Source organism: Podarcis cretensis (genome assembly GCF_951804945.1).
Source record: "Podarcis cretensis genome assembly, chromosome: 16".
Taxonomy (NCBI): domain Eukaryota; kingdom Metazoa; phylum Chordata; class Lepidosauria; order Squamata; family Lacertidae; genus Podarcis; species Podarcis cretensis.
This window is the reverse complement of record NC_137186.1, coordinates 14,529,117-14,556,937: the sequence shown is the minus strand read 5'-3', so window position 1 is coordinate 14,556,937 and position 27,821 is coordinate 14,529,117. Positions and strand designations below refer to the sequence as shown.

The following is a 27,821-nucleotide window of genomic DNA, read 5'->3' as shown; positions in this document are numbered from 1 at the left end:
CTTAATGGCCTGACCCGCCCCTCCAACCTTCCTCTCCAGTGTCCCCTTCTCCTATCCTCCACCCACCTGTGTAAGGAATGTGTGAAGCAGATGGGAAGAGTAATCAGGAGTTATTAATAATAATAATAAACAGGTTCCAATTAGGGACGATGTTTTGTCTAAAGAGAAAAGGTAACACACAAGCTCCCCCTTCTGGTAGCTTCTAGCCAAAGCACTTCAGAGTGGAGAAACCTTGCTTGGTGTGCTATTTTCCCTTTAGAGATAAAGGTAAAAGGACCCCTGACCATTAGGTCCAGACGTGACCGACTCTGGGGTTGCAGTGCTCATCTCACTTTACAGGCTGAGGGAGCCTGCGTACAGCTTCCGGGTCATGTGGCCAGCATGACTAAGCCGCTTCTGGCGAACCAGAGCAGCACACGGAAACACTGTTTACCTTCCCGCTGGAGCGGTACCTATTTATCTACTTGCACTATAATTTTCCTTATTGTAAATGAAATGCAAAGGTGTGCCCTGGATGGAGGCATGCATGGCTATTGGTTTTTAGTATCCCTGAATTTTACAAACGCTAACTGGGTTCATTTCATTGCTATATAATAACAATCTTATTCAATCAATTATATTATTTGTTTTAAAACGTTTTGTAGACTAAAGTGACAACCCCCTCCTCCATTTAATCACCTCTCCACCCCTGCTGGCATGTGGCCCCTAGAAGGTTTCCCAGAAAGTTATGTGGCCCTTGAGCTGAAAAAATGATTCCCTAGCCCTGCGGTGAAATGGTCAGAGTGCTAGACTAGGACCTGGGAGACCAGGGTTCAAATTCCCACTCAGCCATGAAGCTCACCGGGTGACGTTGGGTCAGTCACTGTCTCTCAACCTGGCCTACCTCATAGGGTTGCTGTGGGGATAAAATGGAGAAGGGGGAACCGTGTACAACTCCTCAGAGGAAGCACTGGGGTGCGAATGTAAGAATAAATAATACAGAATAAAATGAACTGAAAGTGAATATGTACAGTTGTCACCTTTGATCGCCTTTATTTCTGGGCGGTGAAGTGTCAAGACAGGAGAATCTGCTGGCTTGTGACAGAAAAGATCACCCCATGACACTCCTTAAATGCACAGTTTGTAAAATGTCTCCTGACTGCCCATGCTGGCTGTTTCTTCCAGGGTGAAAGGGAAAACTCATTGTTTGCTGCCAACCCTTGCAATGGGGCCCTGGGGCCCTGTTCCCTGAGTATCTGAAACTCCCACAAAAAAAATCAGTCTGTACCCCAAACCAGAAGCCCCCACTAAAGAACTCAAATAATCTCTTTAAAGCATGTGCAGGGAAACATTGGCCCTCCAGATGTCACTGAACTACAACTCCCATAAGCCTTGGCAAGCAGGGCCAACAGCCAGGGGTGATGGGAGTTGTAGTTCAGCAACTCTGGAGGGCCACAGACTGCCTACACCTGCTTCAAACAAGAAAATCAACCAATCAACAAATCAACCGGCCTCTCCATTTGGCAGCCAGATAACTCTCCCCCAGCAACAGGGGTTACGGTAAAGTTAAAATCCCCCGTGGAGTCAACTCAGCAGCCAACGAGTTCCTACTACCCATCCTCATCTCTTCCTCTGGCTATTTGATACGGTGGTGGAACTGGACAACGGCCTTCTCCTGGTCGTGGGTCTCGATGGAGCCTGGCCGCAGCTTGCGGATCTCGTGGATGGCGTCGACACCAGTGATCTTCTGGGTCTTGGCGAGGTAACAGGCCAACATGGTTCCGGTTCTGCCAAATCCCAGCATACAATGCACTGCCACAGCCTGGTGAAGAGAGGGAAAGCCGCAGCGTGAAAGGGCCCCTCCGGCCCGTGAGGAAATTAACATTTGTGAAATTAAAGAGCTCCTGGCACGTCTGCACTCTACTGCCGCATGCTACCCCGACCTCCGAGCGGTGCGAGATCCCAGGAGTTCCAGGCACTTACCCAAGGTTCGTGTTTCCTTCGGAATGAGGCACAGCGGAGACTGTGGTGTATTTATGATATAGGGTTTATTTACATGTATATACAACCTGAGCCTGCATTCACACCCCAAGAGGGCATTGTTTCCTTCATAGCCACAGCCTTGGATTCAAACAGAAATCAAGAATTGCTCTGCCTCTCTCTTGCTTCTAGATCACATCACTGTAGGTTCAACCCTCACCTCTCATCTTTCTAACTACCAGCCAATTGAGGGGCCCCACCCACCTGCCGTCTCACACAGATCCACTTCCTTTGTTCCCTTAATGGCCCATCACCTAGGCCAACTTGGGTCCCCAGCAGTTTTCGGACTACAATTCCCAGCACTTTTCCCCCTAGAAAAATAGGTGCTGGTAACTTACCATGAAGTTGTTACAGTAGTGGCACATTTTTTAACAACAACAAAAAGAGGTGCCGGTACTGTGTACCCTTAAGTATCCCTTGGGGAAAAAACCACTGACAATTCCCACCATCCCTGACCATTGGTCCTGCTAGCTAGGGATGATGGGAGTTGTAGTCCAACAATAGCTGCGGACCCAAGTTTGAAAAACTCTGACCCAGGCTACCACCTCACCAGGAAGCTAGCCTGGCTTGTATTTTAACACTTGCTGGATCCAGGGGTTAGAAGGCGCTCTGCATACAGTCTACTTCTCCCCAACCTGCCCAAACTCATAACAATATATTTAAAGCACTATTATACCACTTTAAACAGGCATGGCTTCCCCCAATGCACTCTGGGAACTGTAGCTTGTTAAAACCTCTATTCCCCTCACAGAACCACTATTCCCAGAGTTTCCTGGGAATGGGGATTGATTGTTAAATCACTCTGGCAATTGTAGCTCTGTGAAGGGAATAGGAGTATCCTAATAACTCTCAGCATCCTTAAAAAAACTATGATTTCCAGGATGCTTAGCCATGATTGTTAAAGTGGTATAATAGTGCTTTAAACTTCAGGTATGGATGGGGGCGTTGCAGATCAGTGCCATTAGTTTTAAGACCTCTCTCGCACCAGTGCAAGAAATCCGCTTGTTAAAAAAGGTGGGGCGTTGTGTGTTTTTTTGGCAATTAGAGAAGCATCAGGAAAATTCACTCGAACAGGAAGACATCAGAAGCCAGGTGGGGTTTCCATCAGGTGGGTCACTGTTGCTTACCAGGAGGGAGACACGAGGTGTTGGATTGGCTCTGCTGGTGCTTTTGCACAGGCCGAACCTCTGCCACCTCCCCACTCTCCCACAGCGACCCACTTGCAGTGAAGCTAGTGAAGCTACTGAGCTGCTTCTTGAAACTACCTATTCCACGCTTTTTGAAACAATGTGCAAATGGGGGGGGGGGGGGAAACAGCCACCCATCAAAATCCGTACCTCTCCAAATTATACAAAGAAGTTTTCCAGTCAAGGAATGTGTACAAATACACAGACACACAAACAAAAGTGTAAAAATGGCACATTACAGTACACTGAAAATAACATACGCAAACACGTTGTATTCGACAAAATTGCTCATAAATTCACACCAAAATTTTCATGGGGAAAAAATTAAAATTCTTAAAATTTGTTTTTTAAAATCGCAAACTGATGTGGAAATGTGGAGACTTAAGGTTGGAAAAGAAACTCAAGGAGATAAGAATCCGGCCCGCTACTCAAAGTCCAGTTCTCCACCCCTGGCATAGAGAACACTAGACCAGCTAGAGAAATCGCCTTGATACCGCAGCGTGAAAACTGACCTCCCCCTTGGCGTTGGCATCGTCCACAATCTGCAGGAAGCGCTGGATTTGCTCAGGCGAAGGTGGGCAGAAGTCGGTGATACGCAGGCGGTGGAGCTGGATGCCGGGGCAGGTGTCGTGGTACGGCGGGCTGCGCTCCGTGAGCGACACCAGATGTCGGATGCCATGCTCGTGCATGTACCGGTAGTGTGCGGGCAGGCGGGGCATGGCCAGCCCCGCCAGCTGGCCTGGCACTACCCAGGAGAAATTGGGTGGCTTGTCGGACGCCATGGACCCTGTGAGCGAGAGGGAGAGAAAAACCAAAGGGGAGGTAGTTCACCGAAAGGCAACTCCCTTCTCCCTGCCGTGTTCTCAAAAGGCTGCTGGAGAATTGGGCGCGGTTCCCCAGCGCCACCCTCTGCGGAAAACTTCGCCTTGGTGCGGTTTGGCCGGAGCTGCCCTGAGTGCAGCCCCAGAGGATTCTGGGAACAGAGCTGCCACCGCCTATCCCTCAACACAGCCAAAGGTATTGGGTTGGGATTAAGCGTTCTTAGAACCAAAGCTGGTGTGTGTGTGGAAATCCGCTGCCCGATTTGGAAAAGAAAACAAAACACAGGATGATCGCTATGCTAACAGAAAAGGGGTGGGGAGGTGCCGGAGAGATCTCCGGCTGTTGTCTTTGCAGGTATTAAAAGCGAACAACACAGGAAAGGGAACAAAAAGGTATTAAGCAAACATTCGCATAGAGAGGCAGCCTTTCTGTGTGTACCAGCTGCTGGAAGACACACAGAGGAAAGTGCTACTGTCTTCACATCCTCTTTTTGGCAGGGCCACTCTCCCGCCTGGGCAATCTTCTGAGGGCCACATGTCAGCGATGACCGGGACCAGATGCAGAATTTCCACCAAGGTCACTGCCTACCTCTGTCTAATGGTAGGACCGGCCATGGGCAAATAGCTGGGATGATCCTGAACCAGTAATATTTGCTCGTTTTGCACCTCACTTACCTCATGGGTTATTGTTGTGAGGAGAAGCCCCTTTCGCAGAGGAGGCAAAAGAAAACTGGAGCGCTGCAAGAGAAAGAAGGAAACACAAGAGATTTTTGTTTTAATTAAGATCCTCTCGGCGGTGCTGACTAATTTACTCCAGCAACCTATTGCAGAGGAAAAACAACAGGGTCTTGGGGCACTGTGGAGACCCTGAGCTCTTCCTGCTGACCTGTTTATTGAGCATTCATCCAGATTTGCTGGTAGAAAGCTTGTGTGGAGGTTATACAATGTCCACGCTTTACTGAGCACTGGCCCTGAGGTGTTCACAGGGAGGACAGACACCATTTTGTCAATTGAAGGTTAACTCAATATTTTTGGTGCCTTCCACCATCACTTTCTTTACTTTCCTTATTTTAAAAAATAAGTTGATATGTTGCACCAGAGGAGCTTTAATTGCACCATCTTAAAGTTCTCAAATATGTGTGAATCCTTCCTGGGGAATACCGGAGGTGTCCTAACATAAAGACTAACTGGCATAAGATTATATGGAGCAAAGTAGTAGAGGAATTCATGATGGATAAAGCTCTCAATAGCTATTAGCCACCAGGACTGGGTTCTCCCCGCACTTGTCAACTAAGCTACCATAAAGAGAGAATATTCACATCAGTTGTTCCACCTGCTTTTGCCTCTAGACCCGCTGGCCATTGGCATGTGGCCCCCAGAAGGTTGCTAAGAAGGAAATGTGGCCCTCAAGCCCCAAAAGCATCTCCACCCCTGCATAAAGGGTCAAAACAGCACTGTAGATTCTGTAGGTCGTATGAGTAATAAAAATGGCCAGAGTCTCTAAACCTTCTCAGAGGTGTCATCTTGTTCTTGTCAAAGGACAAGAAAGGAGATTATTTTTTTTTTAAATCAATTAATTATGGTTTATAGAGAAAAAGAAAACGTAATATATTTCCCCTTTTTAAAAACCAAACCAAGACTTTTATCTAGATACAATAAAAAACAAAGGGGGTGGGGTGGGGGAGCGAGAAAGAAACAGAGAGAGAAAAGAGAGGGTAGAAAAGAGGTTAAAAGAGAATGATAGAAAGTAAGATTCAGAAAGTAAAGGACTTCCGATTCATCATCTGCCTGCTATGTTAATGTTTAATGCTGTATTGTTTTTAATATTCGGTTGGAAGCAGCCCAGAGTGGCTGGGGAAACCCAGCCAGATGGGCGGGGTATAAATAATAAATTATTATTATTTAAATATTATTATTATTTAAATATTATTATTATTATTATTATTATTATTATTATTATTATTATTAAAAAACAATATTCACTTAGTCCAATGAAATATAACAAGAAAGGAGATTGTGACCAAAAGTTTGGAAGACCTTTCTGAGGGGGAGAGCAGTTGGGATTCCCTCAGAAGGTGGACTCTCCTTCCATGGAGAGCAGAGATTGGCTTGGCCACCTGTCAGGGATTCTTGAGCTGAGATTCCTGCATTTTTTGCGGGGAGGGGGGGGTTGGACTAGATGACCCTTGTGCCCTTCCCAACTCTACAGTTCTAGGATTCACCAAGGAGCTCCTGACAAGCTTCCAAGGCCCGTCAAGCACAGAGGCATGATGGGAATCTCTGGCGGCGGCCCACCCTTGGCGCTTAAGAGCGATGACTCAGCGCCTCTTCCCACAGATAACAAAAGCAGGGGGGATTATCTCCTCTGAGGTCACCGGAGTCAATGAGAAAACCTGCAGGGAGGCTCTCCGGGTGGGATCATGTAATCTCTCTGCCGGTGGAACTACCCAGACCTGAAGCTTTGCAAAGCAGAAGCCAATCGCCCAGGGTGCCGCCATCTTTGTTGGCCCTCAGCCCAAGCAGATATTCCCTGGGTGGCCTCCCAGGGGAAGGGGCCTTGGCAGACCCTCCAAATGTCCCTATTTTCTAGGGACAGTCCCGGATTTGCAGAAGCCGTCCCGGTTTCTCATTTGATGCCAGAATGTCCTGCTTTTCCTTAGAAACATTCCTATTTTCATCAAAGAAATGTTGGAGGGTATGGAGTTATGCAACCCCATAGCCCAGGAGATAAGTAACTATATAACCTTTAGAAGACATCTGAGGGCAGCCCTGCATAGGGAAGTTTTTTTTAATGTTTAATGTTTTATTATGTTTTTATATATGCTGGAAACTGCTCAGAGTGGCTGGGGCAACCCACTCAGATGGGTTGAGTATAATAATAATAATAATAATAATAATAATAATAATAATAGAAAAGGACGTCCCTAGTTTCCCCGGAGAAATGTTGGCAGAAAATCTGCTTCAATCTGCTCAGTGGCAGAAAATCTGCTTCAATCCCTGGTGGCATCCGTTTTGGAGCTGTGCAGGGTCTGGTGGGGACTGCGCGAAGGATAAATATATTTAGGGCTGCAGATGTACAGGTTCACTGAGTTCAGTGGGGCTTACTCTCTGGTAAGCATGCCTAGGTTTGCAGATGCAGTTTATAATGCCCTCCAAAATGCAACCTTTGGTGTTACAGCAGCCTCTTGTGGCCATCATTGCTCTGTACAGGAGAAGCCAAAATCTTCCTTGTGAGCTTCTCAACTAGGTATCTGGTTGGCCATTGTGAGGATAGGATGCTGGACTAGAGGGGCTCCCTCCAGCCTGATCTAACAGCATTGCACTTTTCTCTGCCCCCACCTCCTGCAGCCAAGGAAATATAAATTTCCCTAGTAGTTAAAGGGTTAGTGGTGAAGGCGAGTTTAGGTGCTCACTGGGCCAAGACGGTTTGAGCATAGTACACTGATCCTGGCCTGACTGCCAATTAGTTTCAATTCAAGGTGCTGGTTGTGACCTATAAAGCCTTAAGCAGTATCTCAAGGACTGCCTCTCTCCATATGAACCTAAGCAGACGCTGCAATCATCCTTGGACTACTGCAATGCGCTCTACGTGGGGCTACCTTTGAAGGTGACCCGGAAACTACAACTAATCCAGAATGCGGCAGCTAGACTGGTGACTGGGAGTGGCCGCCGAGACAACATAACACCGGTCTTGAAAGACCTACATTGGCTCCCAGTACGTTTCCAAGCACAATTCAAAGTGTTGGTGCTGACCTTTAAAGCCCTAAACAGCCTCGGTCCTGTATACCTGAAGGAGCGTCTCCACCCCCATCGTTCAGCCCAGACACTGAGGTCCAGTGCTGAGGGCCTTCTTGCGGTTCCCTCACTGCGAGAAGCCAAGTTACAGGGAACCAGGCAGAGGGCCTTGTTGGTAGTGGCGCCCACCCTGTGGAACGCCCTCCCACCAGATGTCAAAGAGAACAACAACTACCAGACATCTGAAGGCAGCCCTGTTTAGGGAAGCTTTTAATGTTTGATGCATTACGGTATTTTAATATTTTGTTGGAAGCCACCCAGAGTGGCTGGGGAGCCCAGCCAGATGGGCACGGTATAAATAATAAATCATCATCATCATCATCTGAGGCCCTTCTTTGTGTGCCCCCTTCTTAAGAGGTCTGGAGGGTGGCAACACAAGAACGGGCCTTTTCTACAGTGGCTCCCCATTTGTGGGATGCTCTCCTGAGGGAGGCTCGCCTGGCGCCTTCATTGTACACCTTTAGGTGCCAGGCAAAAATGTTCCACTTTAGGCAGGCCTTTGGATTATTAACATCCTCTGCTCTTTTAAATGTGCTTTTGAGATGTATTCGTTTGTTTTGTTCTTTTTCTTGTTCATATTATCTTTTTTGTGAATTTCACCTTGTACTCTTATTCTGTAAACCACCCTGAGGTCTATGGAAGAAGGGTGGTATATAGATTCAATCAATAAATAACAATAATAACAACAACCTGAGCCCCAGGAAATCTGCCTCCTCCCCTCCACCCATCAACACTACATATCTGAGGATCCTTGGCTCTCTCCAAGCCAGCTTCCAAGTAGTGCATTTCCAACATTATTATTATTATTATTATTTATTAAATTTGTATGCTGTCCTTCTCCCATAGATCTAAGGGCAGTTCACAACATGAAACTGCAATATAAACAACACAAAATACATAATAAAAAACCGGGAAAAAACAAACCATCCCACCCAAGCATAGGCCTTCTATATATGTCTGTTCATCCTTTGGGAAATCACATACCATCCAAGCAAAATATTAAGAGGTGGGCTTCTTCCAATGAAGTACAAATAGAAAATAGTAATTATTATTTGTTTCATACTTTCTGGCATCCCTCTATGGGACAGTCATCCCCAAACCTCTTTCCGAAAGCATTTTATAGGATACACACACACATATATAATTTTATGTAAGGCAGCTTACACCATGGAAAGAATACGTAAGTACAACATAACAAAAGTAGTCACAAACTCCCTGTGGAATCCCCTCCAATCAGATGTCAAAGAGATACAAGAACTATACAACTTTTAGAAGACATCTGAAGGTAGCCCTGTATCTGGAAGTTTTTAATGTTTGATGCTTTTATTATGTTTTATATATACTGTAAGCTGCCCAGAGTGGTTGGGGAAACACAGCCAGATGAGCGGGGTATAAGTAATGAAATTATCATCATCATCACCATCATCATTATCATCATCAACATCAACAATAAGTAAAACATCAAGAAGTATACAACCAAACTGAAAAACTTCAACAGAAATAATGAGCTCTAAAATAAAGATACGAAAAAATAATAACAGCAACAACCACTCCACCTGCAACAAAAACAATAGCTCAGGCCAAGGCTCTGTTCAGCAGCCTCAACTTTTGTAGTTGGAGTCAGTCAGGCCCCTGCCCTCCCAGGCCAGGTGGAAAAGGCTCACAAGGCAGGGAGAAGGTATTCCAGGACTCACAGCCAAGATGGATAAGATTCTCTCTTTTGTCTAATTTCCTCCTCTTTGAAAGCCTTCAGAAGCTAGCAGTAGATAGGGGTAGGCAGCCTGTTTAAATCTCGGGGGCCACACTCCATTCTGGGAAACCTGTTGGGGGCCACATGCCAGAAATATGTGTATCCCGAGGATAAAGCGGGCAGAACATTAGCGGTGTGTCTGTTTCCACACGCATCTCTCTCCACCCTCCAGCCAGGCAAAAGCACTGAAGGGGCAGCGGGGGGAGAGGGGGGCAGGACAGAGCAGGGCCAGTAAGGGGTGAGGTTCTGGAGGATGGGGAAAGTCCTGAGGGCCAGGCAGAGAGGCCTGGAGGGCCACATTTGCCTGAGGTTCCCCATCCCAGGGCTTGTCCCTTTGACAGAGTGCATGAGAGGCAAACATTGTTCCTTCCTGCTAATCTTAATCTTGTATTTTTATAACAAAAAAAAATTCCTTCCAGTAGCACCTTAAAGACCAACTAAGTTAGTTCTTGGTATGAGCTTTCGTGTGCATGCACACTTCTTCAGATACGTGCATGCACACGAAAGCTCATACCAAGAACTAACTTAGTTGGTCTTTAAGGTGCTACTGGAAGGATTTTTTTTTGTTTTGACTATGGCAGACCAACACGGCTACCTATCTGTAACTTGTATTTTTATATTGCTGTAAGCCAGAATCATAAAACTGTAGAGTTGGAAGGGAGTGGGGTGGTTTCTTGGTTGGTTTTTGTTCTAGTCTGCATTCTCGCCCTGGCAGTTATTTTTTATGTTGTGAACTGCCCTGTAATCTTCAGATGACAGGTGGTATACAAATTTAATAAAGGAATAAAATACGTAAAACCTTGTTTGTCAACAAGCTTCGGATCTTAGGACCATCCTACAGTGCAGGAATCACAGCTGCGAACTTTGGGGAAGGGCAGGTAAGATATCCAAATGCTCCTCCAAACAGTACAGTTTTCTCATCACTCTTTTTAAATGTACAGAAAACACATTGAGGGCAGATTTAAAACCACGTACTTCATATACAAGCTGCCTGCTTGTCAGTCCTCGCCCCCCCCCCTTGCTGGACAGCCTAAAAATAACCCTTGGCAAAGAAATCTTGTCCCAGGACGACATTGAGGCTGCCCTCAAACGCCTCTCCCCCCCCATATAGTCCTATAGTGAGTCAAATCATTGGTCCATCTCGTTCAGTATTGTCGACACTGACTGGCAGCAGCTCCCAGGGATTTCAAGCGGGGACATTCTCAGCGCGACCGCAAGATGCCAAGCAGTGAACCTGGGACCTTCTACATGCCAAGCAGGTGTTCTATCACACATCCGGTCCCACCAGGATCCTGTAAAGTCTTCAACTGGTGGGTCGGGGCAAGCGGACCTGATCTAAGGTGGGTCGCAGGAGAAACACTCTCACCCTGCAAATAGATGGGGGAAATTTGCATGTTTGGGTTAAAAGTGGGTCCTGGGTCTGTAAAGATTGGGTGGCTACCAGCTTTGGAGCATCTATAGGCTCGGCATCCGTGCATGTGGATGGGCAGCGAGCCCTGGAATCAAGGCCCCCTGATCTGCTGCCGCTTCCCCCCTTTTTCTGACATTGTTTTGGGTACCCGATTTCCCGCGCAGTACCTGAAACGAAAAGCAGGGTTGCAAAACAGGAGAAAGGAGCCGGCTTGGAAGTCATACCGATGCCAAGGGGCGCACTTCCTGCCCGCACAGTGCAAGCGGAAAGGGAACCTCTGCAAATGCCCGTCCTTTGGAGAGCAGAAGAATGCAAGGGAGCCTCTCCAAATTCCCAACTTTTGCAGCAAGAATCAAGCCGGGCAGATGGAGCCTGCTTTTACGCACGTGTTTGTTATGGTGCGCCCTGTTTGCCACTTACCTCTGCGAGTTTTGCTGCATCGCCGAACACCCACCCGCCCGCGTGTTTTTTCTTCCTGAGAAGTTGCTGAGTCGCTGTGCGGAGCTGATTCCACGTAGCTGGCCCGTGGGGAGGAAAAGGGGAGGCGGACGATCTGGTGCCCCGGGGATCCCTCAAGGGAGATCTGCTGCCCCCCCCCCAATGGCCAAGACCATCATCCTCTGGCCCCTCGGGCTGCTCAGCCTCTCGGGGGTACTGGCGCAGGCAAGTAGGGGGCGGCCGTGGGGGAACGAAGTGGCTCTGTCTGCCAGCCCATAGCTCAGGGGCAGAGCCCCTGCTTGGCCTGCAGAAAGTCCCGGGCTCTGGATTACGCAGAATTAGACAAGCTAACAGGAAGGATCCGAAACCCGTGGGACCAGAGGTTTACCGAAGACTGGACTAATTTACTGAGTATCTGAAAAGTATTTGTGATGATCAGATTACGTTTGTAGGACTACAAGAAGTTCTGTGAGGAGTAATTTAAGAAATATTGTAAAAATGGAAAGGGAGAAATGATTTGTTAGAAAATGTAAAGGCAATATTAAGTTAAGAATTGCAAGATAAATAATCAAGACGGAAGGCTATCAGAGATGCTGAAGGAAGTCCAAACAAGGACATATTTATAATACTTTGTGTGGTATGTCTTTAAAATTTTTGTTAAAAATTAATAAATTTTTTTTGTTAACAATTAATAAAAAATATTATATATATAAAAAAAGAAAGTCCCGGGCTCAGTCCCCGTAGTCGTCCAAGCAGGGTGGGGGAATAGTGGCTCAGTCAATACATTGGTTCATACTGGGACTTGCTGGGACCTGAGAGGAGCTCACAGCCCTGCTCAGGCAAGGGGAGGGTTTCCTTCATCTGTCGTCTGAACCTGGTCTCCGATGGCAGGAACCTTGGGCGTAGCCAAGGGGGGGGGGAGGCAGGGAGTCAGCTCCCCCACCAGCAAGTAAATCAATAAAAATACTTAACTAACTGAGGTTCTGCCTCTCCTAACATGAAGCCCCCCCCCCAATCCTGGCTATGCCCACGTGGGGAACGGCCACTTTATCTCACACAGCAGAACATCTGCTTTGCATGCAGAAGGTCCCAGGTGGGAAAGACCCCCTTCTGCAATCCTGAACCTGCTCCTGCCAATCAGTGTAGACAACACTAGGAGGAAATGTGGGATATATCCGAGCAAGTTAGGAGGGGTGGGGAAGGTGCGGGACAAACTGAAGTGTGAAAGAGTCCTTAATGTAATAATGTTTTTGTATTTTTGTATTTTTAAATTTCTATACCGCTTTATATTTTTAATAAAAAACTCCCAAGTGGTTTACAGCATATTAAATCAATAAAACATTAGCTGGGCGATCTTCCTCCGGCCTCATGAGGAGCCTCTTCAGTAGGGCTGGTGAGTGCAGGCCCCCCTCCTAGGCCAGGCGGAAAGAGCCTTGCAGGTAGTGGCCTTCACATAATAATGAATGCATATAAAATAGGCAGGATCAGAATGCCTAAGAGATGGTTGGGTCACGGAACCTATCTGCTGTTAAGTGGGGAGCTCTTTAGCCCCTCCCCCAGTTTGTGTGCCCTTCTGGGGTCCGTGGGGGGCACGTGCCCCTGGGGATCAAAGTCAGAGGCAGGTGTGGGCCGAGCAAAGAATGGCTTGCTGGGTACAAGCAAATAGGGGTTCTGTAGTTGAGATCAGATGTTTAGATGTTGTTGGACTCTCATCTTCCAACATCGCTTAAGGAAGGGGGCGTGAGAGGCTCCTCAGAGCATATCCTCCCTCTCCACAACTGTCTTGAAAGTGTTTGTAGAACCATGAGTTAGGAAGAAACCAAACAGACTCTCTGTCGCAGGCAAAAGGTCGTTTTTTTTAATTAAACATTTGGTGAATAAAAATGCAAGATCTGCAGATTTATTGATTATTTATTTATTACATTTACTGGTATATACCACCTTTATCTTCCAAGGATATCAAGGAGGTGTACATGGTTCTCCTCCCCATTTCATCCACACAACAACCCTGTGAGGTAGGTTAGGCAAAGATAATGGTGACTGCCCAAGGTTAGTGGCTGAGTGAGTACTGTATATCCCAACAAAGCTTGTTGTTGTTTAGTCGTTTAGTCATGTCCGACTCTTCGTGACTCCATGGACCAGAGCATGCCAGGCACTCCTGTCTTCCACTGCCTCCTGCAGTTTGGTCAAACTCATGTTAGTAGCTTACTCTAAGCTTACTCTAAGCTCTAAGCTTAAAGGTAAAGGTAAAGGTAAAGGTACCCCTGCCCGTATGGGCCAGTCTTGACAGACTCTGGGGTTGTGCGCCCATCTCACTTAAGAGGCCAGGGGCCAGCGCTGTCCGGAGACACTTCCGGGTCACGTGGCCAGCGTGACATCGCTGCTCTGGCGAGCCAGAGCCGCACACGGAAACGCCGTTTACCTTCCCGCTGGTAAGCGGTCCCTATTTATCTACTTGCACTCGGAGGTGCTTTCGAACTGCTAGGTTGGCAGGCGCTGGGACCGAGCAGCGGGAGCGCACCCCGCCGCAAGGATTCGAACCGCCGACCTTTCGATCTTACTCTAAGCTAAATTGCAAGATGAGACTAAATGGGGAGAAAAAGAGATAAAGCAAAGTCTCTTGTCATCCTCCTGCCAAGGTAGGAGTGAGGAGATCTCCACCTCTAAGACAAAAGGACCAGACACAGAGTTTAAAGGAAGTCCACAACAGAGATCTGATGTGAAGAAGCTCTCTTTAGGTGAGGTGTTCAGGTGTAAATGAATTTCCTAAGCTAGAAAAAGGCTTTTGGATCTCGGAAAACAAACTAAGAAGCAAACCCTGAAGTCCACCAGGGAAGTTTCCTTGCCCCTGAGCTATGGCCCTTACCGTCCCACAAAACCTGGCTAAGAAAACTGTCCCAAAAGGCTCTTGGAATCCAAGGGTTGTGAGGAATGGTTTTGAGCTGGAAGGAGTTAAAAAGAGAAACCAGTGCTAGTTGAGGTAGTTTTGAAAGTGGGGGGAGAGGAACAGTTTTGTCAATACATTGGGGAAATCCCTAGGACGTAAGCAACAGGAAACTCAGTTCAGATATAAATGCCGAGAAAGTTTGCAAAATTTCACAATAGCAGATTGACTTTGCTGAGAACAGAAGTTCCCAACAGAAATCAAAAGCAGATTCTGGGGTCGCTTTGACCAGTTTGTTCTGTGTCCAGCCAGAATGGAGATCCTTCACTCCTCTCTCGTCATCCTGGCCTGCCTTTTAGGGTCTCTGGCAGAGGAAGGTGAGTGCCGTGTGGAGCTGTACAGTTGAAATGCCTGTAGCTCTGCACCAGAGCTAAACAGCTGGATCGTCTGCTGTGGAACCACCAGGGCAGGACTTGGGGGCGGGGGGGAATCCTGGAGGGCTCCAATCGGTTCTGCAGCGATAGAACTGCTAGCGCATTGGAGGGACATAGGGCTCTGGAACCTGGGAAGGGAGCCCACGTAGGACAAGGAAAACGCTGATTCTAAACCTCTACTGCCTTGTGGGATATCTTTGGGAGAAGAAAAGGCATGTCCTCTTTTGAGGCTTTTAATGTTGAATAGATTATTGTATTTTAATATTTTGTTGGAAGCCGCCCAGAGTGGCTGGGGAAACCCAGCCAGATGGGCGGGGTATAAATAATAAATAATAATAATTATTATATCCAGAGTGGAGTCCCTTAGGTGGTTGGATGGCACCTTGTATGCCTTCTTCCAGCCACTCCTGCTGCCAAGCTGGTGCCAAGTGTATTGCTCTGCTTTCCTTTGGACCATTTTGGTGAGGCCGAGAGGGGGGGTCTTGTCATCTGGGCAGCCCACGACCACCATACACACTGCCTAGGCTTGCCCCCCTCACTTTGGTGCAGCTAACGCAGCAGTTTGACTTCCCCCACCGGAGGCATACTCCATTGTCTTTCAAGACCAGGGGTTGGCAATCTACGGCCCATGGGCCACAAGCAGCTCATGGGGGTCCTTTAACTGGCCCATGGACCCCCACCACCTGCTCAGTTGATTCCCGTGCGATGGACTAAACTGGCGCGGCGTGGAGCAGAGCAAGGACCGCCTTCTGCAATGCTGGCCGGCTTCCCGTTGGCTGTAGGAAGCTCCTGCACCCAATGGGAAGCTGCGCCGGCAATAGCGTTGGTGCGTGTGTGCGCAGTCCGGCCCACTACGGCGTCTGCGGGATTGTGAGCCAGCGTAAGCCACAAAAACTTTGCCAACCTCTGCTCGAGACAGATGGACGCCAACAGCATTTGCAAAGCTAAGCGGGGTCCGTATTGGTTTCAAATTGGATGGGGGGTGTTGAGATTCCTGACCCTCGGAGTCCATTCCAACCCTCCAGTTCTGTGATCCTATGAATGAGCAGGAGTGGTCCGGGTTGCAGCAGGGCTGATGGTTGAACACATTTGAAGGAAGTGGAATAACACACATTGCCATCTAAAGAACTGCCCCTGACCATAAATCTAGAGTGAAAAGGGTTTTTTTTAGAGAGGAGACCATGAGGCCACCGAGTCAAGACTCGAAAATAGCCACTGTGCCGCTGTTTGTGACTCAGAGGCACTTGGAGGAAGGAGAAGATTTGCATGGGGAAGAGCTGGGGTTTCACAGGTGTGGTGAAAACAAAAACAGCTGTGAGATTACTATCTTGATTAGGCTGCGGGTTATGAACTTGGATTGCCTTTGTTTAAAGAACAGGAGTGTCTGTTGATTCATTGTTAAGAACAATGTGAAGTGCTGGTGCTCATTTTTAAGTAGTAATGAAACAAAGATTTAGTAAAGAAAAATAATAAAATAAAATCTAGTAAAGGAAAATAAAAGAAACAGTAGAGATTGGTTCTTCAGAGCAAATGAAGGTCTTGCACCTTGCACACATGTTCTTGTTCATCTGGGCAAATTACTTGAGATTTTTTTCAGACCCTTACTGTCCGCTGTGGTTCAAATATTTAACTATGCATTCTTGTGATTGTTTACTTGTTTGTTTGTTGTTGTTGTGCCTCAGGTTCTGCTTGTGTGCTTCCCCTAGATAGCTAGTTGGCCAATGTGAGGACAAGATACTTGAGGGCCCACTGGTCCGAAATAGCATCTTATGTGCTTACGCCATTTAATCCTGCTGCTTTTAAAAAAAAAAATATTGTCATTAAATTTATTGTATTTTAATTATTTTCTTCTGACTTTTGCCCATGGATCAGGCTTCCTCAACCTCGGCCCTCCAGATGCTTTGAGACTACAATTCCCATCATCGCTGACCACTGGTTCTGCTAGCTAAGGATCATGGGAGTTGTAGGCCAAAAACATCTGGAGGGCCGAGGTTGAGGAAGTCTGCCATGGATTATCTTACCAATGGCATATTGGTGGTTTATGAACGAAGTGATTCATTAACAATACCAGCACAAAACAATTTTTGCATGTGATTCTGCCAGAGTCGCAGTTCAGCCGTTGGCTAAGATTGTTGGTTTTCTGAGCTCATAATTAAAAACGGTGGAGATCCCACCCAGCCCAGTGTTCAGCCCAGTGTGAGACCCATCTTCTACAGAGGGTGTGATAAAGGTGGAGAAGCAGGGCTGACCAAGGCATTTTGCCACCTGAGGCGAGTCAGAAAATGGTGCCCTCTGCCATGTCTCACTCCTACAGAGGGTTTAATGTCACATGCACCCTCACCAAAACTGCTTCTAAGCTGCAGGGCAGGGCATGAGACAGGGTCAGTTCAATACATTTTGCTGCCTGATGCAAAGGACAAGATGGCGCCCTTCCCCAAAGTCCATACACAAGCCAACTGGACTTAATCTACTCCAATACTGGTGAAAGGACTGTATATTCCGCTGCACCTGAGGGCAGCAGGCTAACACAGGGGGTACAGAGCACTCATAGCTGTGCTTACTCCCTGCTAGGGCTGCCATACGTCTGGAATTTCCTGGACATCGCTGGGATTTGTCCGTCAAAAATGGCGTCCGAGTGAAATTTTGGAAAATACCTTGAAACGTCCGGGAAAACCCAGGCGTATGGCAGCCCATATTGGAAGTGTTGATTTGCGAATTTCCAAACACACACACACACACACACACACACAAACCCAACAACTTTAAAAAGCTCAACAACTTTGGTCAACCCCCCCCCCCAAAGTCTGGATTTTTACTTTCTGAAATATGGCAACCCTACTTCCTGCCCCCTCACCATCTGCTGCCTAAGGCAGCTGCATCCTTGTGCCACATCATAGGGCCAGCCCTTCAAAACAACAAGTCCCATAGAAGTGAAGGCATATTATCATATGACATAGCCTTCTTGCTGATACAGTCATACCTTGGTTCCCGAACAGTTTAGTTGCTGAACAAATTAGCTCCCAAATGCCGCAAACACGGAAGTAAGTGTTCTGGTTTGTGAATGTTTTTTGGAATTTTCCACTTGAGTGTGTCTTTATATGTTATTTTATGTTGTGGTATAGAAATTTAATGAAGAATAATAACAACATACCCTTCAACATTTCTCCAATGAAAACAGGCATGTTCTATTCCATAATAATAACATTTTTATTATTTATACCCTCCCATCTGACTGGGTTGCCCCAGTCACTCTGGATGGCTTCCATCATATATGAAAACACAATAAAACTTCAAACATCAAAAAAACTTCCCTATACAGGGCTACCTTCAGATGTCTTTTAAAGATTGTCATCTCCTTGGCTCGGAGGTTGCATAACTCCATACCCTCCAACATTTCTCTAATAAAAATAGGGCCGTCAAAAGGAAAAGTGGGACATTCCCGGATCAAATCAGAAGCCGGGATGGCTTCTGTAAATCCAGGACCGTTCTTGGAAAATAGGGAAGCTGAGAGGGTCTGAAACAACAACAACAACAACAGGTCTCTAGGGTTGGACCAAAAGTCAGTGAGCTACAGGATATTAAAGCAATCTCTCAGAAGCTTCCGGGTTAGCGCGATCGGATTAATGGCGGATTCCCTCCGAGCTCCGGAGGGAATCGGCTCTGCTGAAGACGGGTCTTACCGCGTCGGCGACGCGGGGACCCTTAGAAACCGCAGGCGCGGAAGCCTGCGGACTTGGTGACTCGGCGGGCACCTTTAAGCGCCTTCCCCGACCCATGAAGAGCCTTTTTAAAGGCTACGGAGAGGGTACGGGGAGCGGCGTGGTGCTGTGAGTAGACTGCTACTTCGACTGAAGGTACCTTCTTCCACCTTTGGTGGACCTGCCCAAAGATTAAGGCCTTCTGGGAAATGATTTATAATGAGATTAAGAAAGTACTTAAATGCACCTTTCATAAGAAACCAGAGGCATTTCTCTTGGGTATGGTCGGCCAGCTGGTGCCGAGGAAGGATAAAAATTTCTTTTTGTACGCTACTACGGCAGCAAGGATTCTTCTAGCAAAGTATTGGAAGACACAAGAGCTACCCACGCTGGAGGAATGGCAGGCGAAAGTGATCGACTTTATGGGACTGGCAGAAATGACCGGCAGAATCCGCGACCAAGAGAAAGAGACTGTGGAAGAAGACTGGAAGAAGTTTAAAATATATCTTAAGAGCTACTATAAAATTGAGGAGTGCTAAAATGCTAAGGGAGAGGAAGACGTAGAATTACAGCGGTAAATTTTGTTTGATTTAGGGTGAAATTGAAAAGGAGAATGAATTTATATTTAATTGGCTAAAAGGGTTGTTGAAAAATTGCTAAAAATAAAAGGATGCAAAAAGGGGAAGGTATGGGGAAGTCCGAGAAAAGAGGCTTATGGAAATAAGGTTAAGAAATTATGATTTTATGTGTTTGTTTCCATGTTGTTTTTGTTGTGTTTGTTAAAAATTGGAAAATTAATAAAAATTTTATTAAAAAAAAGAAAAGAAAAAAAGACCGCTACTTCAGTGGAGCGTAGCCGCGAGCCATGGCCGGAGAGCGCTGACTTTTTCCCCAAAATTCGGACTGGAAAATAAACAACCCGTGAGTAGATTGGAATCTGGACTTTAAAATTTATACCTTTGAATTCGGTACAATCGGGGGATGTGCTAAAGGGAAGTCCGCACCCCCCCTACCTACAAACGATCTAAAGCAAGGATTGGAGAACTAAGGTGGAGAGTATTGTTTTTGGTGTCAGATAAAAGATACTTCAATGAATTTGACAGAAGAAGTCTTTGTGCTGGAGAGAAAGTGAGGAATTTTGGAAGCTTTTGTGTAACCCCCCCCCCCCGAACCCGGGAGTGTCCTGTGCGTAAGCCGGAGGAAAAAGAATAAGGAGTTTGACAGCTGTCAAAGGAGCTGTCAAACGGGCGGTTAAAGTTAAGAACTTTGTTACTTAATAACTCTCTGAATTAAAAGTGTTGCATTTGAACTGAGGTGGTTGGAAACAACGTAGCTATAAACAATAAGTAACGGACCGTTGGAAAAGGACTGTCAAGTAATTGGAATCCCCCTAGGGGGAACTAGAGACATTACAATGGCTGCAGAGGGAAAATTACTGGCAGAGATAGAAAAAATGTTTTTTCTCGTGGGAATCCTGCAAGAGCAGAGTACGGCTATGAACAAAGAACTTATGACCTTGAATTCTAAAACAAACAACTCTGCTGAATGCATAAAGGATTTGACTAATAAGAAATCTGCAGCTGAACCAGAAGAGACATTTTTGGAACAGGTGGAGAGGAAAGAAGGAGCGGAAAAGGAAAATGCCAATCAGAAGCCTATATTGTCAGGAAATAAAGAAGAAGATCTTCGGATTACAAATCTGCGAAAGATGAGAAAGATGAAGGAGGAAGTCCCTGGAGTACCTGGAATACTGGAATTTAAAAGAATAAAGAAATATGATTGGGACTTCCTCTTTGAGTATGGGAGAGCAGCTGACCTTTTGCAGCAACTGCTTTTAAGTATTTTAAGTATTTTAAGAATTTAAACTAAATAAACAGAAAACTAAGGTGTTGGGGAAAAACCTGACAGATGTAGAGTCGGAACAGTTTCAGAGAGAAACAGAACTAACTGTGGTTAAAAAAGTAAAGTACCTAGGGGTAAACATAACAGCAAAAAATCTGAGTCTATTTAAGGATAACTATGAAAAATGTTGGTTTGAAATTAAGAGAGATTTGGATAGTTGGACAAAATTGAAGCTTTCTTTGTTAGGCCGAATTGCTGCTGTCAAGATGAATGTATTGCCAAAGATGTTGTTTTTGTTTCAAACATTGCAGATTGTGGATAAAACAGAGTGCTTCCGGAAGTGGCAGAGAGATATATCTAAATTTGTCTGGCAGGGCAAAAAGCCCAGAATTAAGTTTAAGATACTAACTGATGCGAAAGAAAGAGGGGGCTTTGCCCTGCCGGACCTAAAGTTGTACTATGAAGCCGCAGCCTTTTGCTGGCTAAAAGACTGGCTACTTCTTGAAGACACTGACGTATTGGATTTGGAAGGGTTTAACATTGCTTTTGGTTGGCATGCATACCTATGGTACGATAAGGTTAAGATCAATAAGGTCTTCAAGAACCATATTGTCAGGAAAGCAGTTTTTAATGTCTGGACAAAATACAAAGACTTATTGGAAAACAAAACTCCGAGGTGGCTTTCACCTCTGGAAGCTAAGGCCCGAAAAAGACCCAATATGGAGGCCAAATGGCCAAAATATTGGGAAATATTAGAAAAAGACGGAGACAATTGGAAATTGCAGAGTTTGGAGAAAATGAAGGATAAAGTGCGAGACTGGTTACATTACGCTCAGATTAAAGAAGTTTTTAAAAATGATAAAAAGGTAGGGTTCCAGGTGGAGAAATCGAAGTTGGAAACAGAATTGTTAGAACCAAAAACTAAGGTATTATCAAGAATGTATAACTTGCTGCTGAAATGGAATACACAAGACGAAATGGTTAAATCGGTTATGATAAAGTGGGCTCAGGATATTGGGCATAATATCATGTTTGAGGACTGGGAAAGGTTGTGGGCCACTGGGCTGAACTTCACTGCATGTAATGCTTTGAAGGAAATTGTAATGAAAATGATATATAGATGGTACATGATCCCAGTTAAACTTGCCAAAATATACCATTTGTCTGATAATAAATGTTGGAAATGTAAAGAACATGAAGGAACATTCTTTCACCTCTGGTGGACTTGCCCTAGAGTGAAGGCCTTCTGGGAAATGATATATAATGAGTTGAAAAAGGTATTTAAGTATACCTTCACTAAGAAACCAGAGGCCTTCCTTCTGGGCATTGTCGGCCAGAAGGTGTTAAAGAAGGACCGAACATTTTTTATGTATGCAACAACGGCAGCAAGGATACTTATCGCTAAGAGCTGGAAAACTCAAGATCTACCCACACTGGAAGAGTGGCAGATGCAGCTGATGGACTATATGCAACTGGCCGAGATGACTGGTAGAATTCGAGACCTGGGAGAAGAGAGGGTTGAAGAAGACTGGAAGAAATTCAAGATTTATTTACGAAAGTATTGTAATTTGGTCGAATGCTAAGAAGGATGCTAGATCATAAATAATTGCCTACCATTGAATTAGATTTGAATTTGACGATAAGTGAGATTGAGGAAAATATAAAGCTTTTGGAGATTAGATTAAATTAATTGAACAAGATTTAAGAATATAAATAAGATGATAAATTGCTGGAAAAAATTTACAATGATGTAAGTGGGAGTGGGAGACGTGAGGGAGTCCAAAGAAGTTTTGAAAAATGTGTTATGATATATGTTATATTGTTTATTATTTTTGCATTTTGTATTTTAAAAAAAATCTCAATAAATATTTATTAAAAAAAAAAAAATCTGCGAAAGATGAGAAAGATGAAGGAGGAAGTCCCTGGAGTACCTGGAATACTGGAATTTAAAAGAATAAAGAAATATGATTGGGACTTCCTCTTTGAGTATGGGAGAGCAGCTGACCTTTTGCAGCAACTGCTTTTAAGTATTTTGGATGGAAGAAAACTTGGTGTGACTGCGACTGAACTCCTTCGAGACCTGAGGACCAACAAAAAGGGTTACCAACAAAATCGGCGTAGAGAGACTGACAGAGACTTGAAGGCCTCGGATGTGAGGAATCCGGGCTAGGAACTGTTTCTGTGGACATAAGGGATGGAAACCAGGGTAGGGAGGGAGGGGAGAACAGAATTTTAAAATTTTATGATTTTTGTATTTGGCCATTATGACATATAATTAATTAAAATATAAAGGGAGAAATTTGTGGGAGAGAAATTAGGTCGACCTTAGAAAAAAGATTTAATGTTTATAAGAGAATTGGATAAGTTAAATGTGGATAAGTAAAAAGAGTTAAGTTTTAAAAATAATAATAATATGTTAAAGATGAGAGATAAGAACTTGCTGAATTAATTATTGGAATTGGGATGTATGAAGAGGGGGTGGGGGGAAGTCAAGGAAAGAGGGTAAAGAAAGTAAGAGTATGAAATTATATATGTTTTGTTTTTGTTTTTGTTTTTGTTGTGTGTGTGTGTATAAAATGTGAAAACCTAATAAAATTTTTATAAAAAAATAAAATAAAGCAATCTCTCAGACAACGTTCAAGTAACACCTGCATGCAGTTATAGGTGTGAGGAAAAAACCCTTACTCTCTTCTTTTCCTGCCTCCAGACCTTCAAACGAAGGTATTCATATTCCCAGCGAGTTCAAACACAGCCGCTGTGGTTTTGAATGCCTCGTTCCAGGATCCTTTGACCAGCGTCACAGTCTGCCTGAGAAGCTACACATTGCTGAACCGTGCCTACGGCCTCTTCTCTTATGCCACACGGAAAAGCGACAATGAGCTCCTGATCTTCAAGCTCAAACCCAACCAATACAACTTTTATGTGGGTGGCACATCGGTGACCTTCAGCGTTCCAGAAAGAATGACCTCCGGACCTCAGTGGGAGCACATCTGTATGAGCTGGGAGTCTGCCACGGGGTTGGTGGAGTTCTGGTTGGACGGGCAGCCTCTCCCCCGAATGTGCATGCAGAAGGGTTACTCTATAGGCACAGGGGGATCCCTTCTCCTGGGGCAAGATCAGGATTCCTTTGGGGGTGGCTTTGATATCAACCAGTCCTTTCTAGGAGAGCTTGCAGATGTGTACATGTGGGACCGGGTGCTGACCCCAGATGAGGTGCTTCTCGTCCGCAGTGGCAGCACCCTGTCCAAATATATTTTGAACTGGAGATCCCTGAGCTATCAAATTAAGGGGTATGTTGTAGTTAAGCCTCCCCTGATGTCCATCTACTGAACTAGGGAGCTGTCTTAAATGAAGCCCTTGCCTAAAAAGAAATGGAGTTGTCTTAAAATTATCCAGATTTTCTTCAGGGTGTTTCAGTGGTGACGGTGTTGATCTCAACTCTTTCAGCCTGTGAACAAGTTCCAGGAAATCATACATGCAACTTCTCCTATATCATTGCACTTCTAATAAAAAAAAAAGATTGCATTTTATTTCTTTTTCCTTTTAAAAAAAATGTTTGTATTGCTGAGGAGAGAATGGGACAGATGTCCAACCAGATGTGGGAATGCTGTGGATACTAGGAGAGGATATATTGATTTAATAGTATCCTTCCTCACTCATGCTTGTGAGTCAGCAGCAGCAGAGTGCATTCCCCAATATATAGCAGGAATCTAGTTGGTAGATTCATTTGAATCCCTTTACTTAAGCAATCCAATCTGGCTTTGTCCAGATTGGGTTTTGTTCCTGGGAAGTCCCCTTTTATCCCTCCTAAAGAGAATAAAAACACAACAGCCTTCTTTGTAAGGTATAAGAAGTTTACTTTCATTCAGTTCACAGCTGGATCCCTGAAGTCAGGCTTTAGCTTAGAGTTACAGAAAAGAATGTGGGTTCCACATGAGGATTTGAGGTGTGAGAGCCAGCGGACAGCAAAGTACAACAGTCTCAGCAGAAGAACAGCAAAAGAGAAAGAACGACCAGCCCTTTTTATGTGGTCAGCTAGGGTCACGCCCATCTACCTGGTCACATGCAGGGGGAGGAAGCCCCAGACCAAGTGTGACAGGAAGTCCTCCTGGCTGGAGTAACATCCCCCTGCGTGTCCACTCTGGGCAAACAGGAAGTGTTGTACTTGACTGCTTATGTTACATCCCACACCAGAATGGTCCAGGCAGGTTTTGGGAGGAAAGTCTTTGTTTTGCTTCTCCCAAAATTTGGAGATGGGGAAGTAGAGTTGTGTGCAAAATGGCCTCTTGGCACCCCCCATCCTATTTCAGAAGCAGATCACTTTGGGGTTTTTTTTGGGGGGGGGGCTTTCACAAAATTTCTCCAAGGGTAGGAGAAATCCCCCAATGTTTTCTCAGGGGTGACCTCACCTGCACCATTAGCAGCGGTAGCAGCGCAGCTACCTTCTGGACTGGAGAAAGGGAATAAAATACCGTATTTTTCGCTCTATAAGACACACTTTTCCCCTCCTAAAAAGTAAGGAGAAATGTGTGTGCATCTTATGGAGCGAATGCAGGCTGCACAGCTATCCCAGAAGTCAGAACAGCAAGAGGGATCATTGCTTTCGCTGCTCAGCAATCCCTCTTGCTGTTCTGGCTTCTGGGATTCAGAATCCCCCCCCCTTGTTTTCCTCCTCCAAAAACTAGGTGCATCTTATAGAGCAAAAAAATACGGTAACTGTTTCCACAGATGCATAAAATTGCTTTTACCTCAGTGGGGATATTTAGCAATTTATAGATCTGTATCAAATGGGAACTTCACAGCCAGAACATATTGACAGTAAGAGCAGTTTAACAATAAAAACAATTAAGTAGAGCAGTGGTGGGGAACTTTTCTGGCTCCTCCCAGGCCAACATTGACAGTAGGTTAGTTTTTCTGTACATACTCACAAGCCATTCAATCTTGCATCCAAGCAAGTAAAAGACATCACCACACTTCAAGGACTCATTCTGGCCAAGCAAAGAAGGGGGGTGCAGGGCATATTGCAGATATTAATATTGCGCAGCTTGAAGCAGTAGAATAAAAACTCTTGGAATAAAAATGGTCCAGACCCATCAATATAATTCGAAAGCTTTACTCGAACTTTCTTCAAACAGACTTAAAACAATAAAGAGACATTCAAGTGGTTGCATAATTTAAATGCTTGTCCAAGCATAGGTTCAGCTTCTTTAAAACATAATGCAACTCCAAACAGACCAGAAATTAAAAGTCTTCCTCTCCACACAGACTCCATTAAAGTCTGGAGCTGTTTTCTCCCCAGGCGAGACCCGATTAGTACATATCTCTACTTGGGTGGTTTTTGGACCCACACAAAGTTGTGATTTGCAACCCTCCCGTATATGTCTCTCGAATTGAAAGGGATGGGGATTCAGTCCTTTACAACAGACCACCAACCCTCAGAGTGCTTCACTCCCGATCCAGAATATTCCGCGTCTCGTGCTAAGCCTACAGGTGACCTTTTTTTTTGAAGTAGCAAAGAAGACAATGCACAGTGTGATAAGTCAAGCTCCAGCTCAGGTGGTGGCCACTGGGGGAATTTCCAGACACCCAGCAGTGTTTCAGAGGGCTTTAAACAGAAGAAACACATCTTTGTTTCAGGTAACAGGCACCCTTTGTTTCCAATAAGAGACATTGTTTTGGCCAAGGAGAGCCCTGACAGAGTGGAATCTTGTTCAGACCTCATGTTTCCCCGTTGCCAAATCATGGCTCTGAAATCAGGAGAGGACTTGAACTCCCTCCTTTCTGCTTTTGTCCCTTAATGTAAGGTTACCAGATTTTTTTCAATGAATCCGGGGACACTTTTCAACTTCAATGGATTTTGTATGGGGATTGATTTGTAAATCCGGAGACTGTTCCTGGGAAACGGGGACGTCTGGTAACCTTACGTGGAGTTTTGTCTTCAACACAACTGGAGACCAAACAACCTAAAACTGATAATTTAGTCTAGGAATGGTGGAAGAAATTTGATTTCGTTCACCTTTAAAGGCAAAAGCAATGTATGCAGTGCTTTCCAAAGCAATACGTGAACTGAAACACAGTTTCTGAATTTTGCAATGCCATTCTACGGCCAAGTAATGTGAACAAGAATGCACACTCCTTGGATAGGAGTGGGCATAAACTTGTGCATATTAGTTAATAACATACAAAAATGCATTATATTTGAAAAAATTGCTGTGCAGAACATTGTATGTTAGCCATAATCTTATATAAATGATGGGAAATGGAAATGGACAGATTTGCCCCTCCCCAACACCTCCACAGTGATAAGCAAGAGGCATCATTATAGATCAAGGATATATTCTAGTCAGGTGGGAGACCAGGATAAGCATGGTGAGAAGATTAAAATAATTCACACAAAAAAGTATCAAATGAAGCAGAACTGCAGTGTGCACACCGGCAAGTCACCAGATATCTCTGTTTCTCAAAGAGTGACGTATTTTTGCAATGAAATTTCCCCTAACATAACGCATTCCTGTATTTATTTATTTTTAACTAATAAATGCATTTACATACAGACTTTACCCTAGAGCAGGTGTGGGGAAACTTTGGCCCTTCGCTTGTTTCTGAACTACAATTTCCATTATCCTTAGCAAGTATGGCCAATGGCTAGGCATGATGGGAGCTGTAGTTCAGCAACATCTGGAGGGCTAAAGGTTCCCCACACACGCCTTAGTACACGCCACACAGGACGTGGCAGGATAACTGCATTGCAAAATTCAGAGTACAAATTTCAAAGGATGTTTGGGTTTGGGTTCACATATAGTTTAGGAAAGCGGAAATTAATTATGTTTGTCTTTAAATGTGAACTGAATTGGATTTCTGTCCCTTCGCTAAGTTGGAGGGTGAATGTAGGGAACTTCCCACAGTCTTGGAGGCTTCCTGCACATTTCAGGTTTTCCAGAGAGGCAAAGCCACCTGGTTTGCTCAGAAGGAAGGTGTTAAACCAAGCAAAAGTCCGGTGAAGACTAAGAAACTTGCCTGGGGAGAATCCAAGGGCCAGATAGAGATTCCTGGGGGCCCACATCTGGTCCTTGGGCCTGAGACTTCCCACCCCTGCCCTAGGATCCAAAGAGGAGAACATCAACATAAAAGCACAGAAGTAAATGCCAGAGGTGCTGTTGTGGATTAACGGGGCAGTAATCTTGATTGTTCTGTAAGATTATCCCTAGGATAGGAAATACACTTTAATAAACTTGCCTCTAATCTTTTCAGCAGCCTTGGCAGGCATAAAAAGCCACCTGAGAAGCAACATTTGCCAGAATGGGATAATAGGCAACCTACCTTCTGGACATGTGCTTCTTAAGAACAGGTGCCAGGTAGAAATCAGCAGCCAAGAAGATGGAGTCCCAAGGAGGTTGCCAACAAACACCCTGGAAGGAGACATGAGAGACAAGTGGTGGTGGTCCTATTAAACATATAATTTGTGCTCATATTAAACATAGAAGATTTGCCAAAAACCCTACCTAATTGTGTAACTATGGTGGGTTTGAATTAACATCTAAG

At 45.1% G+C, this 27,821-nt stretch overlaps 2 protein-coding genes across 6 annotated transcripts; one reads left to right on the top strand and one right to left on the bottom strand.

Moving 5' to 3' along the window:
- Nucleotides 1-1,007: 1,007 nt before the first annotated feature.
- Nucleotides 1,008-27,672, bottom strand: DUSP23 (dual specificity phosphatase 23). 5 transcript variants are annotated; one of them, XM_079957673.1, is made up of 4 exons: nt 27,600-27,672; nt 4,703-4,765; nt 3,719-3,993; nt 1,008-1,801 (listed from the first exon to the last, which is right to left on the bottom strand). In XM_079957673.1, exons 3-4 carry the CDS (start codon nt 3,986-3,988, stop codon nt 1,616-1,618), a joined length of 456 nt encoding a protein of 151 aa, XP_079813799.1. In that variant the 5' UTR covers nt 3,989-3,993; nt 4,703-4,765; nt 27,600-27,672; the 3' UTR covers nt 1,008-1,615. The 5 variants fall into 5 exon arrangements, with proteins under 5 accessions (XP_079813799.1, XP_079813797.1, XP_079813800.1 ...); XM_079957671.1 differs by lacking the exon at nt 27,600-27,672 and adding an exon at nt 11,151-11,269; XM_079957674.1 differs by lacking the exon at nt 27,600-27,672 and adding an exon at nt 11,208-11,230.
- LOC307205360 (serum amyloid P-component-like) lies at nt 14,505-23,812 on the top strand. The gene is made up of 2 exons (XM_079957661.1): nt 14,505-14,682; nt 22,987-23,812. Exons 1-2 carry the CDS (start codon nt 14,619-14,621, stop codon nt 23,607-23,609), a joined length of 687 nt encoding a protein of 228 aa, XP_079813787.1. The 5' UTR covers nt 14,505-14,618; the 3' UTR covers nt 23,610-23,812.
- Nucleotides 27,673-27,821: the final 149 nt, after the last annotated feature.